The sequence below is a fragment of the Heliangelus exortis genome, chromosome 1 (genome assembly GCF_036169615.1).
Source record: "Heliangelus exortis chromosome 1, bHelExo1.hap1, whole genome shotgun sequence".
Lineage (NCBI taxonomy): Eukaryota > Metazoa > Chordata > Aves > Apodiformes > Trochilidae > Heliangelus > Heliangelus exortis.
The window spans coordinates 136087520-136106089 of NC_092422.1; the positions used below are offsets into that span (position 1 = coordinate 136087520).

General features: G+C 44.6%; 1 protein-coding gene across 1 annotated transcript in view; it reads right to left on the reverse strand.

The window, feature by feature from the left end:
• Positions 1–1818: 1818 nt before the first annotated feature.
• Positions 1819–18570, reverse strand: part of TMTC1 (transmembrane O-mannosyltransferase targeting cadherins 1) — a 144518-nt gene continuing 127766 nt past the window's right edge. Inside the window, exons 13-20 of the mRNA XM_071769015.1 lie at positions 16747–16855; positions 13860–13962; positions 10768–10903; positions 9468–9612; positions 8917–9054; positions 8398–8520; positions 7726–7803; positions 1819–7027 (exon numbers count right to left, since the gene is read on the reverse strand). Of these exons, the coding sequence (XP_071625116.1) occupies positions 6887–7027; positions 7726–7803; positions 8398–8520; positions 8917–9054; positions 9468–9612; positions 10768–10903; positions 13860–13962; positions 16747–16855 (973 nt within the window). The 3' untranslated portion in view covers positions 1819–6886. The remainder of the gene's footprint in view (positions 7028–7725; positions 7804–8397; positions 8521–8916; positions 9055–9467; positions 9613–10767; positions 10904–13859; positions 13963–16746; positions 16856–18570) is intronic.

An 18570-nucleotide genomic window follows, 5' to 3' on the forward strand; every position in this document is an offset into this window, starting at 1 on the left:
CCTGTTGGGTATCCTACAAGAGCTCACTGCTGTAACCCCCACACTGCGGCAAAGCTCCCCACTGCCCATGCACTGAACTCACCACATGGAACAAGAGGCAGCAGCAGCATCAAGATGAGCCCTGCTCCCACCACGGCTCAGGGAAAGTATCCAGTGCTTGAGGCTACAGGCAAGAAAAAAAAACCCTCCTCCACTTCACCTCATGAGCCCCTCTAACAGAGGAGGGGCCATCCAGTTCCAGCAGCTGAGGCTGCTGAGGTTGCTGAGGCAAATCAGGTGGGTTGGGAGGCTCTCCAGCCATGTCTTGCTGGGGGTGGGGTGGGGAGTGTCACCAGCTCCTTGGGGTCTCCTGGTTGTAGTTTGCTGCCCACTTTGCCTGGGGAAAGCAGCAGGATCCAGCATCCTCCCTCACCATTGCCACCTGGCCTGAGCTGAGCTGCCACAGCCCTTGGGGCTTGAAACAAACCTCAGGGGTTTTGTGGAGGAGGGTTAGCATAGCTGAAGGCAAGTTCAGCCAAATTCCTTGCCCTGTGGTCTTGCCTTGCCCAGTCCACCTGGGAGGAATGTCTTTATGTCACGGCAGTGAATTTTCCTCTTTCTTCCCAGAGGACACCAAGACAGTTCAACACCTCCAGCAACTTTTCATCTGTGAAGCAATACATGGGGTTTATGGAGAGCCTTATGTAGCTGTCAAAATGCTGAGAATTATTTGACTTGCTGAGAATTATGCTGCTATCCACATACTGCAAGGGCACCTCTAGCATGGAGCTGCATTTCCTTCGAGGCCAGGAACCCTGTCCACCCCTGGGTGCTGCGATGCTTCTAGGCACACAGGGTCACAGCATCACCCTCCCCAGAGCACCTTGGATGCTGCTGGGCAGCCTGGGGGCTGCAATGCCCAGAGGGAGGTGATCATTGCCCAGCCTGTCCCCAGCCCCCACGTTGGCCAGCTGGCAGTGTGAAGGCCCCTGTCCTGTATGCCAGTGACAAAGGACAACTGTGCCATCAGGGAATGGAGGAAGGAAAGGCCACCATGCTGAATTCCTTATTTTGGTGAAAGGGCAGAACCCGCACACTGTTCCATGTGACAGGGTCTGGACTATGACCTGGTTGTATATTTTATTTCTCCGTCAGTACAAAGGAGGATCTGGGTAGGGGGGTGTTGGGTAGCAAGATCCAGTAAAAAACCCTTAATGTTGGGATCTGGGAGAACTTCTGGGTGCATGGGCTGACTTCAAAGTAAGCCTGCAATTACCCTTCATGCTACAGAGGGTTTTTGCATACAGCAAAATGGGAAGAAACACTATGGCTTGCATTCAGAGCTTTTGATTCCCTTTCAGGTCCATTTTTGATGGAGGTGTTAATTACCACCATGATCCTCTGAGTGAACCCAAGCCCTGGGAGCACACAGGAGCATCTGGGAGAAAGGAATTAGAACTAACTTAGATTCTTTTTCTGTTCCATTTTTGTCTTTGCACTTTGTAGACTTGACTCATTCCTCTCAGATGAATGAAACCTGACATGAAGAGCTTATGTCAATATAACATATCCAATCACCAAGACCACATAAGCACTAGCCCTCATCCTTTCCCATGCTCAGGCTCCAAAAAATGCCCACTCCAATATTTTTACAGGATCAGACTCAAACACATGAGCTGCATAGTTGTTCCTATATGACCAATAACTGGGACCCCTTTGGCAGTAAAATGTAAGTCAAGTAAGAAACTTCGGTCCTTCCAACTCCAGAAGAACTTGTTCACAGTTGGCCCTAAGGAACAGACTACCCCCATAGCCAAGAGAACAAAATGAGACATGGCATTTTTCTTGCTTTTTATATAAAATAGACATTTACATACAATTTTTTTTGCAAAGACTTTGAGCATAACTCCTTTATGTGAAATCTAGCCATAAATCCCACAGTGAAAAAAGCAAAAACTGCAAATTCCTGTACCACTGACAAACATCCAGCAGCTGCTAAGTGTGAATTTGTTTTTTTAAGGGTGTCTAATCCATGGGCTGTTTTCTTGTTGTTGGTTTGTGTTGTTTTTTTTTTAAAGATATGCACAACAGATTAGAAAAAAAATAGATACAGAAATAAGAACCATATGAACAACAGGCAATGCAAACATCTCCCACATGAGAGACACGCAGTGTAACATCCACTTCAGGTAGAGATTTCTGCAGTACTACAGTTGTAGAAGCCACTGGGGGTATTTTCCAGGAGAAACAAATTTTCAGCAAGTCAGTACAAACATGGCAATGAACTTTTGCACAGTTATCAAGATTACCTGAAGCAACTGCCACATTGAAACACTAGTGAATGCCAAGCACTTTTTAATTTTTTTTTCCCCCCCGCTGTTGGATTTAAATGTACATGAAAGCAAAATGGTGCAGTTTGAAATTGCTGCAGGAGACTGAAGGTATGAGAGAAAAACCCTCTAAGGGCTAATTTTTTCCCAAGACTGTGCATAATTGCAGACATGAAAGATATAAATTGAGCACTTGGGCAAATTAATCACATACAGATTGAGAAGACTTAAGCGCTCCAATTGTTTCACTGAGTTGGAGGACAATTTGGGCAAAAGATCATACAATTATATTCTAAATTGCCTAATTATTGAAATAAGAATGACAATTATCTTCTTTCACCAAATATTGTACATGATATCTGGTTCTATAACTTGAGAAGCTTTCACTCTTTGGAGATAATTTCAGGGAATGTCCAGTGTCCCCTGCAAGTTAGGCTCTTATTTTCTTTTTTTTTAACTTAGACTTCTTCTACCCATCTGCCTGCATGCACAACCCCCCATCCACATTGAGATCTCTGGAATGAAGGCCATCTGCACTGCTGCATTCTCTTACTGTTTGTCCAAAACAAGTTGCCTGCACATTTGTAGGAAAATCTAGTCCAAGCAGCCTATGGGAGAGAGAAAATGCCCCCCACTGCATATTTTATCCTGGGGGATGGAGGAGGAAGGGAAGCAAAGAATGCTGGACACCAAATAAGCAATAAAATGAAAAAAAAAACCATCAGTTGGAAATATTATTCACAGGGAAAAGCAACACAATTATTATGCTTTTCATTTAGAATTAAAATGCACAGTGAGTCCATGAGAGTCCTGTCTAACCAGCTTTCTGTTAATTCTACACATTAATATTGGTGAGCACTGAGGTACAGCCAATGCAGCTTGCAGAGAGAACAAACTCTCCCCCACCAGGTACAGCTTCAGCCATTTATTAATTTGTAATCTCTGTGAACCATGCTGAGCCCTGGAGTTGGCAGAAAGCAATGTATTTATAACTCATTATTTTAGAAGCTGTGCGATGCTAGAGGAAGAGGAACTTTCCTGTGATTAATTAGGATAATATCCAGTTTATCACAAGGTAAGTTGCTCAATTTATCTTCCACAATAGCATTCCATTTTGGTGAAGGTAACCCATTTCATATCATACTCCATTCCTCTTCTTAGCCTGCAATAAACTTTTCACAAGATTAATGTCCTGAACAAACACAGCATTTCAGCATGGATGCCAATGAGACAGGGAATCAGCCCAAAACTTCACGATGGTTTAACTGCTTTGGTAGCTCATGGTCGGAATCGTTCTCCAAATACGCTGCCAGTTTGCAGACCATCACACTGCATAGATGGGGTAATAAAGTGCTGGTTCAGAAAAGAGGGGTTCATTACCAAGCCCTCCTCTCTCCATGACTACCATAAACCCAGCTCCAAAATGTGGAGAGTCAGCCTTTCAGCATATAAACATCACCCAGTTCAACTGAGATGAAGCTCCGGGGACATGTTACCTGCCCAGTTCTGGCAAGGGGATGAACACACTCCTGCCTTCCAACCAAACCACCTCCCTCACTGGGGGGATGGTCTCACCTTTCTATGTTATTCTACAAGTAAGACAGTGTTGCAAAAATGGTAATCATTCTCCTGGATCTGGAAGGGGGACACCCAAAGCTATGTTATACTTTTACACCTGCATTGGTCAAGGTGGCTTTGATCAGGTTCTAGACAAAAACCAAGACAATAATTTCTACCAGGTCTCTCAGGAAAGACAAAGTGATTTAAGCCTAAGTTAAAAACACAAAATGAAGTCTTCCCCCTCACATTGCATTGCTATAAAAAATACAACTTCTTCTATATTTGAAAAAAAAATACGTTTTTTTCAGCCACAATTTAAAGTCACACCAATGTGGGGCATACAGATTATATAGTATTTACTTAACATATCTTTATGAGGCAAAGTTTATAGCTGATACACTTTTCAAAATGAGACGTATCACCCCCCAGCTCTGTCCCCCACATTTCAGGTCGCTATTGGGGCACTCTGCAGATGTGTCCCCTGTGGGGGGCTGCACCAAACACAGCTCTGCCAGCCCCCAGCCTCACAGGGTGCCAGCCCAGGCACACAGGGCTTTGGTGAAGCTGCCCTGAAGGCAAACTCACCTTGGGGTGAAGCAGAGAGCTTAATGGTCCTACAACTTATCAATGAGCAGTAGGGAACTGACTGCTCCCAGAGGACATTTCAGCTTTGGCTTCCCCATCTAACAAGACTTTGCTGACACAACCCTCATTCTCCTCCTGGACATCCTGGCAGCAGGGGCTGTGCAAAGCTAATTCCATGTGTAGCATACAGTGGGGAACCTGCACTGGGGACCTACAGAAACATCAGGTCAGCAAGTCCATGGCCATAAAATTGTGTGAAAAGATGCCGGTGGCTGACCCAGCCCCACCATCTCCATGCTGCCCCCAGCCCCAGAAAGCAAAGTAGGCTGCTGTGGGCTGGGAGGAGAAGGAAAAATTCACCAGCAGAAGAATTGCTTGGGTTTTTCCCAGCTGCTCCCTTCAGAAGCTGGCTTGAAGGGAGGCAGCCCAGAAACATGTCACCACATCCTCCCCAGAAGGGTCTTTCCCTCCCACCTCTGCTCAGCTGTAGGCACTGGCCACTCTCCTTGGCCAGTGGGGACCAACCAGTACCTCCCAAGTCCAGCCTCATCTCAGTGGGAGCACATTCAAGGCTCTGGCAGGTTCACAAGCCTGAGCAGGACAGGCATCTTCACCACTCTGGATTCTCTCTGAGCTCCAAATACAGACAGAGTCATGTTAATAATTTGTCAGTAATTTGACTACAAGTAGTGGCTGGACACAGAGTTTTTAAAATGGAGTTAGCAGAGCCACCACCAGCACACAGCTGCCCCATCATGCTGAGTGAATCTGGAGATTGCCAAGGTGCCATGGCCAGGAAAACCTCAACCCGGGCACCACATGGGTCACCACCACTCAAGTTTTTCCTGCAGATGTGTAGCCAGGCATTGCATAGCTAATCTGAGCTGCTCATTACTAACAATGCCAAGCCCTGGGCTGCTTTTCTGTTGGGATTGGCCACAATCAAGCTCAAATATAACAACCTCTATGCTAGTCTCCTGCTGCTAGAGGAAAAAACTGTTGACCTAGTCTGATGTCCAAACCCAAACGTGGTGGCATCATTAACATGCTCTGTGAACTAGTACAAACCCTGGTGGAAGCAGCAGAAGTGCTGCTATTGCAGTGACAGTGTGGTCCAATGTGCTCTGCAGCCATATGCTTTGGAAGCATCATTAGGGGGAGTTATTCAAGCACATTTCTGTGGTCCTACATTTTTCTAACTTCAGACAATACAAGTCACAACACCCAGCCACGTGGCCATCTGTGATGGATACTGCCCAATTCATATAAAACTGAAAAATATATTAATTATTTGACTATTATAAGTTAAATAAATAAAGCTAAAAAATAAAAGCCCCAATTCAGAAGAGAATTTGTTTCCCCACTCCGGTATTTAAAAATATAGATTTATAACTGATTAGCTATAGGTAATTTTCTGTGTCTTTGGGGGAGGGGGTGAGAACACTTTGATATAGTGTTTTGTCAGTGTTATCACCATGATAAATGGGTTCTGTCCCTGCACACCAATTAGAAATGCCTCCTTAGTAACTTTCCAGGCTAGGAAATCTTCTGTCATTTTTCTGTTGCTTTACTTTACCCCCTTTATTGATCATATTGTTTGCTAGTTTTTTTGGGGTTTTTTTTTGTTTTTTTTTTACTGGGCACTGGACAGGAAGACGAGAGCTTCCCATTGCCTTTGGATGCTTCCATTTTTTTCAGACTAATAATTATTTGGTCTGGAGAGAGAGAGGGCAAAGGGTAAAGCCATATGATATTTAACAGTAATGGCATCATGAACATGAATTACTACACAATAATTTATGAGTAAAACATTCAGGTGAGGTTTCCTGCCAAAGGATCATTTGTCCTATTTGTAGAATCATTCTTCTAGGGTGATACTCAGGTATCATTTTCCCTTTTTTAGAATAATTTTCAAGTCACATTTAGAGCTGTAAAAGTGGTCACAATTTCCTCAACATTAACCTCCTGAAAAAAACCTTTTTATATGACCATCTTTCCTGGCTCAGAAGGACCTGGCAGTATTTGCAATGAAGCCCACCAGTGGTACTCTATGTGGATGAAGTGAGCCTGTGTTGAGTAGCAGGAGGTGCCACTTCACCTCTGCTGCAATGGGTGAGTGCTTTGTCTCCATCATTTCCCCAGTTATAACCAAGATACTGTAGCTATAGGTCTCACCTGCACTCCCAGTTTAATGAAAATGGGTTCAGCCTAAACATGAATCTTGATTAAAGGAAGGGTTTCATTCATTCTCCAGCACATCCCACAGGAGCCCAGTGTCTCCTGCAACTTTGGTCAAACATAAGCATGCATTCAAAATCTGCCTTCTGTAATTCTGAGTCCCATTCAAGTTCCTTCAGCATCAGTTTGAGCACCAGGCTTCCTCCACACTCTCCTACAAGGGGCACGAGTTTCTTTCCACTGGTGACTGAATGCTATGTTTGGTCTTTCTCCTGAACTTCCTGAAAACGTTTCTCCAAGCGATCCAGCTTTGCCAGATTCTCCTTCAGCAACTTGCTGTTTGGAACCAGCTGTAAGGCTTTCTCATAGTAGCCACGGGCAGTGATGTAGCTCCCCTGCAAAGAAAATGAGTGACAGTTGCTATTTTGCACAGAAAGTTTTTTCCTTGGGAATGGTGAAGACCATACTACAAAGGATAGAAGAGTTTATAAAACTTGATATTGTTAGGCAACAGGAATACTTCATTTTGAAATGGGTCAGCAAGTGTCATTAGCCTAAACTGGATCAAACACATGGCAAGAAGTAGATTTACATTTTTCTGTTATGTTGTACTGGAAGAGTTAATTTTACTCAGAGGATATCACACAATGTGACTCCTTCAGACCCAAATCATAATGATATGCTAAAGTATTCAAAAAGATAAGCAAGCACAGGGTGGGCTGCCTATTTCCATAATTTCATGCCAGTCTTCTGCATTAGACATCTTTATTAAATTAATTAGGTAGAGAAGAATCTTAAAAGTCAACTCAGGGTGACATTTTTCTAAGGTAGGTCAACAACTGAAGCAGGAAAACTTCAGAGATGGGAACGTTGTTCCTTGCAGCCTGCCTTCTTAAAATAGGAGATTCACATTACGGGACACATATTCTTCAGCAACATGGTTAGGAAATTCTAGTTAGGGTGGACAGACTTCCCTCATTTTTGGATAAACTATGTGAGGGACACTTACTGTTCACAAACACGCAGCTCTTGGTAGTCTTAAACAAATTCACCTTTCTGTCCTGATTCGACAGCTTAAGAAAAATGGCCATACCTTGATGTGCTCAATGCCTCCCATATTCATCCAGGCCTGCGCTTGGTCAGGGTTGAGTTCCACGGCCCGTTTATAGCTCTACATAAATATGAAACATTTTTAGGTTAAGAAGCTGACTCTTCAAACAAAACCAGTGCTGTAGGTGAAAGGGAAATGGAGTTTCTTCTCCTTCTGAATCCATTTAAAATATAATTTTACATTCTTCTCACAATGCACAAGCTGAATTTCAGTTTCTTTACAGCAGAGGCAACAATAATTTACTGCTTCCCCTCTGTGCTCATTTCACAGGTCTTCCCTGCCCACAGCACTGTAAAAGGAGCCATACCAGTCCCTGGACCGGTCCCTCTCCTGGCCACCCTCCATCACTGGACACTGCATGTCCAGGTCATTTCCTTGGACAGGATTCTGCCAACCACAACACAAAGGTGGGTTGTGGAGCTCTATATCTGCAAGGCTTTAATTCGGAGGTTTTGCATGGAGGTTTTGCCAGCACCTGAGGGCAGTGCTATCCCTTCCCATTGCTTTTACCACTGTGAATGAGGGAAGAAGGTGAACTACTAAGCTGCCAAGACCAACAGCCTGGGTGTATGCACCAGGAAGTATTAGATGCAACGAGCTAACTCTTTATCTTTTAACCTATAAAACTATCCATAGGGCTGAGGGCAGTCATACCTCGAAAGCCTTGTCAAGGAGATTCTGTTCTCTTAGCTGGTTTCCTTTAGTAAAAAAGAGCTCTGATATGACTTTTGGATCCTTTGGTTTTAGCTGAAGAGCTTTTTCTATAGCTTCAAGTGCCTGTGGAAAAGGAGGATGAAAAAGAAGGATGACGTGTTACTGTACTCTGCACCTTTCCACTTTTTATGCTCTCATCACCACTAGGGACTCCCAGCATAAAAGTCAACTTCCTCTTTCCTTTCTTGGCCCCACACCACTAACACATATGGAAATGAGTTTTTTAGATGCCTGTAGCTGATGGGCAGTGGGGCTGACAGCAGGAGGAGAAGTGGTAAGAAACCACACCACTTAGCTTTAGTGCCCATACCTAGATAAACAGAAGGTTTTAGTGAAAAAAACTTCTCTAGTGGATATGTGCTAAGGCATGTGACATGTCTCTGGAGAGATGGGGTGTAAAACTTAAACTGAGCACTGTGTGTTAGCCCTTAGGAAATGGGTTCCCCATGGCCACTGTACCTTGGTGTACTGCTCCTGCTTGCTGTAGATGGCTGAGAGAAGGCGGTAGCACTCCAGACACTCTGCATCCTCGTTAAGGATATGGTTTGTCATCTTTTCAGCTTCTTTCGTCCTCCCCATCATTGCTAAAACCTGAGCCTGTGGAGCCACATTATAAAAGGGTTATGATCTTAAAAAGCTCAGACCTCTTTTATACACACTGCACCCAGTGGCTGGTGCTGGGCTCATGCTTCTCCTGTGAGTGGTGTTAAGAGGCAACTCGAGAACATGTGAAAGGACCAGCCCTTTCTAGCAAGTGTGGCGCCAGTCAGATTTTCTCTGGGCCAAGTGCTGCTCAGCTAGAAAGGCAGTGTCTGATACAAGGGTCTGAGGTCAGGAGGAGTGGGAAGAAAACAAGGACAGGTGAGACAGTCGCTGGATGGCCGGTGTGGAGGTAAAACCAAGCGTGGAAGTAGAACCAAGCTCTGAGCCTTGGGTCAATGTTCACAGTAATGCAGCCACCCTGGTCCACTTGAGTGGTCCTGCCCTGGCAGAGCTCACCCCACACTCACCAGTGCCAGTCGGATCTCTCTGTTGAAAGGCTGCAGTGACGCTGCTTCTCTGTAAACCTGCAAAGCTTCTTCATACCGCCCCGTGTTGTAATACAGAGCCCCCAGTGGGGACAGGATTTCAGCCTTTCGGGATACCTTCAGTGCCCTGAAATTTGGGAAGAGAGAGATGTTTCCAGGTTGTATGGGATCAAAGTGGAAGAGCAAAGTGTGGCTTGTGCTGGGACGGATGATTAAAGATCTGCACCCTGCTCATCCCACCCTGGGGAGCACAAATCTAAGATCCCAGGGAGGAATCATAAAATGTTAGGGGTTGGAAGGGACCTCTAGAGATCATGTAGTCCAACCTCCCTGCCAAAGCAGGATAACCTAGAGCAGGCCACACAGGAACACATCCAGATGGGTTTTGAAAGTCTCCAGAGAAGCAAACTTCACACCCTCTACAGGAAGCTGGTTCCAGTGCTCTGTCACCCTCATAGTAAAGATGTTTCTCCTTATGTTGAGGTGGAGCCTCCTATGTTCTAGCTTAAGCTCACTATTTCTTGTCCTATAAATGGGCACCACTGAAAAGACATTGGCCTTATCCTCTTGATACACACCCCTCAGATATTTATAGACATAAATAAGATCCCCTCTCTGCATTCTTCTTTTCTCAAGGCTAAACAACCCCAGAATGAGCACACCAGCAGCAGCAATTCCTCTGGTCACCTAAGAAAGGGAGAGGGCCACCATGAACATGCATGTGAAGATGCAGAAGGATGGAGGATAGCTGGAAGTGACAGGACCTGTGGACCGTGAGCACAAATCTGGATGACAAAAAGGAGACAACTTCTGTCCACCCTGCTGCATACTAGAAGTTGGAGTCTGACTACTGGTACATTGATGAGAAGGGCTGGAGTTCCTAATGGTGCCATGGTTTTTGTGATGGGCTCTTCAGCAATTATGGCTATTAGTGGTGCAGCACCCACAGACCAGCTTTGAGCAGTGTAGGAACAGTGCTAACAACCTGCTTGTGCCACTAAGCCTCTGACTTTATCACTACAGCATCCCCCAACCAAAAGCAGCAGTGTGTCCATCCTGGGGGATTAGGAATGGAAGGGGAAGTCAATGCTACCTGAGTCCATGCTGCCTCTCCAAGCACTCACCCAAAATAGCCAAAGGTTAATCTGGTTTCAAAATGGATGGAGAAGGAAAGGAGGAAAACCCACACAGTCACTGACAGATTCATGTATCAGACGCTCTTTAGCAGAGACAAGCTGTACAGGGGAAGGAGGGAAACCTGTCTCCCATCCCAAATTCTTACCGCTTGTACCACGCTTCAGCCTCTTTGTTCTGCCCCAGGGAGCGGTGAAGCCTGCCCAGGTTCACCATGGCCACGTGGTGAGTGGGGCTCAGGAGGATGGCCTGCCTGTAGTGGGACACGGCTTGCTCAGGAGCCCCTGGAGGGAAAAACAGCTATTAAACCGGTGCATCTGAAAAATCTGTCACAAATTCAGCAAGCAGTAATGTTCTGAGTTTTATTTCATCCATTGCACTATGCATGAGAACTATTTTCGGAAAGAAATCCTGCCTCAGCCTTTTAGGATTAACTGTAAGGAAAATTGCCATCCAAACTAAGATTTAGGCTCCAATATTCAGGAATGATCCTGAGAAACAGATTTTCTAGGGGTGGATTTTTGGAAGTCAAGGGTACAGACCCCTGATTGAAACCACCCTCTGATCACACTGCAGGCAGAATGCACCCCCTGTGCTAAGGATGGAGCCCACCCCAGAGGGGGGCCTGGCACACTTGTCCCACCTCCTGGTGGAGCAGCCTTTCACCCTGGCCCTCTGGAGACAGGAGCAATGCAGACACAGAGAATAAGACATTCAGTATTCCCTACAATCTCTCTTTCCAAACTATTCCCTCCACCTCTGTTGCATTGGCCCTGCTCAGTCCCCATGCATTGCTCAACCAGAATGGGAGTAGCTGCCAGTGAGCAGCTAATTCCCACCTCAGAGTAATAAATCCCAGACCAGAGGTGCCCAGGTGCCCACACTGGAGCAGACAGGCACCAGTTCTGTGTTGCAGAGGAGCCATTGGGTGGCACTGCTTCACTGTCTGAAAACGTCCCCCAGTGCAAGGTCCTGCAGTCCATGACATCACCAAGCACCACAGCAAAACAGAACATCAGGCAGTAACAGAGGTGGCAGGCCACAAGCCCAAAAGCCTAAAGTTCTATGTCTAATAGGGGTTTTTTTGTTTGTTCATTTTTTGGTTTTTTTGTTTTCTAAATTATGGCTTTCCTGAAGATAGATCTTGCGGCGCTTTCCTCAGGCAGAGCCTGCTGTCTACCTACTAAATAAATTAATATTTTATAAAACATAAAGTTCCCACACAACACATAGTTCCTGCATTTCAACAATGTGAATATCGTATTCTTAATCCCAGTGCTTGTTTCAGTCATTTGCACACTCTAGACCAGATAATCTCCTGATGAAAACTGAAACTCACAGAGCTTTGTCCACCAACAAAGCTTTTTGGTATTGGCATTTTTTTAAGCCAAGATACTTCACAATGTATTTAATTCCACTTCTAGCTGGAAGGCAGAACTTGAAACCAGCCCACGCGTGCTGGGACACTGAACACACACTGCTGTAAGAATTTTATTTTCATAACTTTTCAGATCTAGTTTGTTTTTTCTTTGAGACTACCTTTGCAACACAGAAGTTACTTCTTGGCTTTCCCTTTACAGGAGAGAGAAGGGACATCTCTGTAGGGAGATTTAGAAGCACTTAAGACTCCTCCAATGGCAACAATACATCTTTCAGGGTAGGACTTCTGAAAAAAAATCCAGGAGCAGCCTGAATCTTCTCCCACAGATGAGCAAAAGTGTTCAAAAATCGTATCTACAAAGCTTTCTGGCCCAGCAGTGCCTCCCCTGCCCAACACACAGGGGTAATGAGCATCCTTGAAGGAGACACATTAAGTGCCTGTGACCACTGCAGAGCTGCCCAGAGCTAAGGGTCCTCAGAGCTGGCATTGCTTGAGTCTTGTTGCACAAAATCCTGTGAGTTAACTGGAGAAGTGTTTCACAGCATCTCCCTGAGCCTGCCAGGGAAGAGCTCAGCCTGTGACCGGCTCGCTGCCAGCTGCTTCCTTCGCGCCTTGTCACGTTTCCAGGAGGGTTATTTACACACCATGCCTGAAGAATCAAAAGTTAGTGGTTTGGGTTTTTTCCTGTTGTATGTGGGGAAGTGCAGGAGTAAACCAGGAAAAGTTGTTTGACTCAAGCAGAATAAAAAAGTGCAAAAAATAGAAAGTGCACTGCACTGCATTTGAACTGCAATGTCTGGAAGGAACAGGGCAGTTTATCTGGGTGGGAAGCAAAGATGAGTGCAGTTGTCAAGAGTGAAAGTACTGAGCAATTCTTATCATTCACAAGCTCACATTTTTCCAGAGCACAAATTGAGAACCTCAACCTCTTGTTGCTAATGCCATGATGCTTTTTTAAAATTACGGATACTTATTTTGGCTTTGTATTTATTTCATATTGGTACAACAGGAGAGTGATGGCTGAGCATCAGCTCAGAGGTAGTACCAGCCAGCTGCAGACTGACAGACACTATTGTCCTTTTGTCCCAAGTACCACCAGAGCTGGGTGCCTTGTGAAAGGGAAAGACTGGGTAGCAACCATGCACTTTAAGCCTTTAATACTTCATCATGGAGGCTCAGCTCTCTTCTGGAGGGCGACAGTATTTTGGTTTATGCTAGTTGTTTGTCAAACTTGGCCTTGCTTATAAAGCTGTCAATAAAAGTGGCAGTTACAGAGGCTTTTTAAATTTTATTTTGTTATGTGGATGCCAGGCATTGCCTGAGTCTAGGTAAGTTGGATAGGAACTAGGAGCTCAGAAAATAAAGGCCCCATAGTATCTTAGGTGTTGGTTTCACAGATGATTGTGATTTAAAAGCCATGTTTGGTTTTACAGAGTTCACATGTAACCTTTACAGTTCAAGAGTCACTTTGTCACGAAGTAGAGCTGCAAGTTCTCCAAAGGCCATAATGATCCACTCATGTACCCAAGATTTGGTTTGCTGTGCCTGAAGAAACAGCAGTATTGTCAGGGTGCTGCCCAGCTCAAACTGAAGAGGACAACTGCCTATGTGAAGACAGTGAGAAACACTCTAGAAAACAACAACTCTGAACATCACTGCCACACTGTGCCTGCATTGATGACGAATTTCAGTACACTGTAACACCTCAGCTGTGCAGGGATATTTATTTGCAAGCTACAGTGGAGGCACATCTACTGCTTCAGAAGCTTTTGCTACCCTTTTAAATGTGTTCTGCTGAATAATAAAAAGTCAAAGCAAAAAAGGCATAGAGGGGTAACCCCTTGCTCCTTCTCACTTACCAGTATCAACCAAGAAAACACCATAGTTGTTATGAAGATCAGAGCTCTCTGGGCAATTCTCTATGCCAGCCTTATAGACCTCCTCTGCTTCCTTAAGCCGTTCCTTAAAAGAAAAGGAGAATTCTTAGCTATGGAAGAAAGGGTGTCCGCAACATTTACTGCATACCTACATTTTGTAACAATACCCTCACTGTGCAGGGAACTCAGAGTGCCAGTCACTGCACCTTCTAGGACACCAAAATTTTACCCCATGGCATGGATGCCACGTAGCTGCCATATGGTATCCCAGAGCAATTCAAATAACTTAAATCTATACATTGGAAATTGGAGCAATCTGTGAAAAAAAAAAAATAGCATCCGGAATCTGCGGCTCCTGTGCAACATCAGTGAGTCCAGCTGGGCACACACCCGGCTAGGAGACACACAGAAATGGGGGTTGTGTTGGTTCTGTTGAGAAATATCTGTCATCTGTGAGCTGATTTTATTTATTTAATGAGCATCTTGCTTGCTAACTTCTTCCCTCTGAAGCTCTGCTGTTTGTTCCCTTAGCAGCAGAGAAAATGCAAGGAGTGAAAGCTTGGCGTGCGTGATGCCTGGGGGATGGGGAGCTTGTGATGAGGGAAGCTGGAGGAGGATGAGGATCAATGAAAGAGTGGGAAAAATCTGACAAGATTCAGATTAAAACCAGGCATTGTCTGTGTGTGAGATGTAGTTTACTGGGATTGATGGGATGTGCCATCATGCCAGTTCCCAGATGCACTGACACCTTACATTTTGCATAGATTTTAAGTAGGTTTGTTGGTGCTGAGCATTTCTGGAAAATACAGATCATTTCTTTGGGAACATCCTGCCTATGCAAAGTGTCCCCCTGGTCCTTTCCCCAAAGCTCCACAGTGATGCTGTCCATGCAGCCTCCTGCACACTGCCTGACACCCTCACATCTGTGAGTCAGACTCTGGGCCACAAGTAGACAGAAAAACAGGTTTGTAACTTACCCATTTTGGACACTGTTGCTTAGACAAAGAGGAAAAATGGCACCCCAAAAACTTCTGCCCATACCACAGCATCAGGGTGTGACTCTGCAGCCCACAGCCATGGGCAGCAGCATGTGTATGTAGGACAGCCCCTGCTGCAGCCTCTAGGGTGGGTTTGAGAGGCAGGAGCTGCAGAATCAGGTAATAATTTGCTGTGACTGAGTATGGGGAGGTGTTAAAAGCCTGCAGGAAATAGGTCTTTTCTGAGGAATGACCCTTTCTCTTTTCCCTACCTCTTACTCAAGTCACAAGAGGATGAACAATCTATACATAAGAGTAGATAAATTATTGCTGGACTTACTACTAGCATTTGCTTTGGGCAGAGGACCTCAGGACTGCATAATGGTTTTATTGCTTAAAATCAATAGTTCTAGTTCATAATCTCAATTAATATTAAAACCAGGTACCACTGCGGAGGACCCATTTCCTATACTTGAAGGAGACTCTTCTTAATGAGCTTATTCAACACAGTTCCCATTCAATGAGGGTCTTCCTTCAATAAATACACTGTATCTCTAGATCCCTGCAGCTGATACTGATACTCAAATATTTGAAAGTCCTTCAAAAGAGAAAATAAAATAGCACACCTTTCAGTAAACCACATAAGTCATAGGTGAGTTTTGCAGAGTACCTACATCATTAAAGAAGCCTAAGCCACTAAGAGACTTCTGCTTGTTGGTTTGCTGAAAATTATCCACTTCCCTTGCAGAGAGAAGATTTCACTAATCAGATTAATGGGGAACACTGAAAAATTATTCTCTTTTGCTTTGTCTACACTGGCATTCAGCAAACTTTTAAGAAAGCTTTAGGACTTATGGAACACTTAGATTTGAAACTTGAGGGAGAAAAAAAATTAATTTTCAAGAGGTCTGCAGAGGTGTGCTGGGGCTGTGTAGTCTGTGAAGACCTCAATACCCAGCCCAGAGTGGGGCCAGTGGTTGTGGCTGCAGTCTGTGGGAGCAATGCCCAAAGCTCAGCATCCCTCACCTGCTGCTGCAGGGGTGATGTGGGGCTTGGTGATCTTGATGTGGGCACCCACACTTTGTGGCTTCTCCTGAAATCAAGAATTTTGTGCCTTGATTTCCCTTTTCCTCCATGGGGACAATAATTCACCTCACAGGGACCTTGTAGAAATACATTCCTTAACTACAGAGAGTAGGGAGAGCCCTGAGTAATGAGCACGGGGAACAAACCCAAGAGGAAATGAGTAATCCTGCCTCCAGAGCTCACCCTGGGCCATGCACAGTAAATAAACCTGGAGGCAGGTATTGAACAATGAGGTTAAATAAAATATTGAACAGCTGCTCATTAAGAGCAACATAAGGCCAGCCAGCCTTCCCAACCCCTATATGTGACCATCTACCACAGTAATTAAGGGCCATATTCTGATGCATGCATGCAGGGAGCAGAATTTGGGCTGCAGAGGCCACCTGGTTTCTGACATTTCTTGGCTTCAGAGTGATTTATTATGAAATCTCAAGGTTATCCACATTGGCATGTATGTCTGAGGGGGAAGTGCTGACTATTCTGTCACAATATTCAAGGTGCAATGGATTAAGATTTTGCCACAGACGAGGGGAGCTGCGGAGAGGGTATTTACTCGCTGCCTCAACAGTGATGTGATTCAGAGCTACATCAGGTGGGTGGAATTACTCACTGCGAACAAGTTGCCTCCTATCCTGAAAAAGTCATCTCTACAGCAGCCCCAGAGCTCCCTGCAGGCAGCCCTGGACCCACGCTTGCCACCACAGGCATGTGAGGTGAGAGTGCTCCATGGGGATGCTCAGGAGGTGCTGTGGCAGCAGTGCAGACAGGTGAGCAGAAGGTATGAGAGCTGGAGGGATGCCCAATACCTGTTCAGCCAGCAGAGAGGCCAGGCTTGAGTAAGCATCTGCAAACTCGGGGCCGTACTTAATGGAGTCCCGCAGTAAGATTACAGCTTCTTCCTTCTTCCCTTGGGATCTGCAGGACAAGGAAAGAGGGGGAAAAAAAAAGAAAGGAATGTTCCTGTAAGCACACATTTTAAGTCATCCCACTGATTAATCATTTTAGAGAACAGATGAATGTCCTCCATTTGGCTTTTTCAACAGCGATGAAATGATCCACTCACTAAGTGTCCTCTCCATAGTGTGTGTAGCACCTCCTTGGCCCATTGCTCTTTCCAGATATCCTTCTCAGGTGCCAGGAGGACCTGGGCTTTAATGAATCTGTCATTTGGTCTGCTATTCTGGGGGCTGCCATACTGAGCACTATGCAATAATCCCAGGGAAGACAAAACACCCCCAAACCAGTGCATTCTGCAGCTCCACACACTGAAGAGCACAAAGTATTTTATTTTGGCTCTCAAAAGCAAGCACTACAGGCCACTGTCTCTGTCTGTTGTGTTATTAACATTAGACTTTGTAAACTTCTTCAGTCCTACTGTACATTTCCTATTAATATTTCTCTTTATGGCAAATGCATCACATTCAGCCCCATTCACCCCATCAGGAGTTAAAGATACACGAAGGAAAAGATGACAAGTGTCTCCAGGCACAAAGGCACTGCACAAGACCCTCTCAGCAGTGTCCATGGTAAGTAAAACCCCCTGTGGGAAGGGATGCTGTCAGGGTAACACCATGTTTGCAGTCAGCTTCTGAAGATCTTGCCCCAGACAGATCACTACAGCACTCACTGGTCTAGGAACAATATTTGCTTTTACCAGCCCTTGCTCTCACATCAGTAGGCTGGAGACACCAAAACATTCACATTTCCTTAAAGAAACTGCAAACTCTTTACCTGTTCCTAGACAATGAGTGCTGTTATAGATTCACTTATAACTTAGTTAAATTAATACTTTGAAATTAAAATATTGCTAATTAAATCTGCCCGGGATCTTTAAATAATTCCTAAGCGAAACAATCATTAAGCTAGAGGAGTCTGTTCTTCAGATCCTAAGGATTATGAACACAGCTAGTTGAGAGGTGGCTATGCTGATGAGCTAGGCTTTTTTCCAGCATTGCTCTGCAATTATTGTCATGGAAAACTGAAAAGGTTTATTGAACAAAAGTCTAAGGATGTTTGTTTATTTGAGCTACAATTTCTCTAGTATTCCGCATTTCTTTCCTTGAAAAAAAATGAGGCTTTCTGAACAAACATCTAAGGGTGCTTAGCTGGACTGGAACAATATTTTCCCTGTGTTGGGTGTACAAAGAGTATGAACAGCAGGCCATACAAAAAGAACAAAGGCCTCTGGGACACAGAAAATCTGTGAACGCCTTGCCTCTTCGGCTTTAGGTTTCATCACAGTGACATGGTCAAGTAACTAGATCTTGTTTATAAGGTGCAAATTTTAGCTGATAATATATGTGGCTTTGCAGATTTTTTCCCTTTCTAGTTGTGTAACTGGAAGAATATTTTGCCTGTGCATTAAGCTAAGTAAAACCAGTTGTGCTAGTCTTTTTCTTCTTAAAGTGGTGTTCCACACAAATGAAGCAAAAACAAATAAAGAACCACTTTTCTCCTACACTAATTAAAGACTAGCTGGATTGTCAATTTATAAAACTTTTGGATCCCCTGGCTGAAGTTTCATGACATATTCTTATAAATCAAAACCAGATGACTGCTTTAAAAAGGTATAGATGTTTGGCAAAAAAAAAGTAGGAAATGCCAGCTATAGAAATAAAAAGATTAAGTGA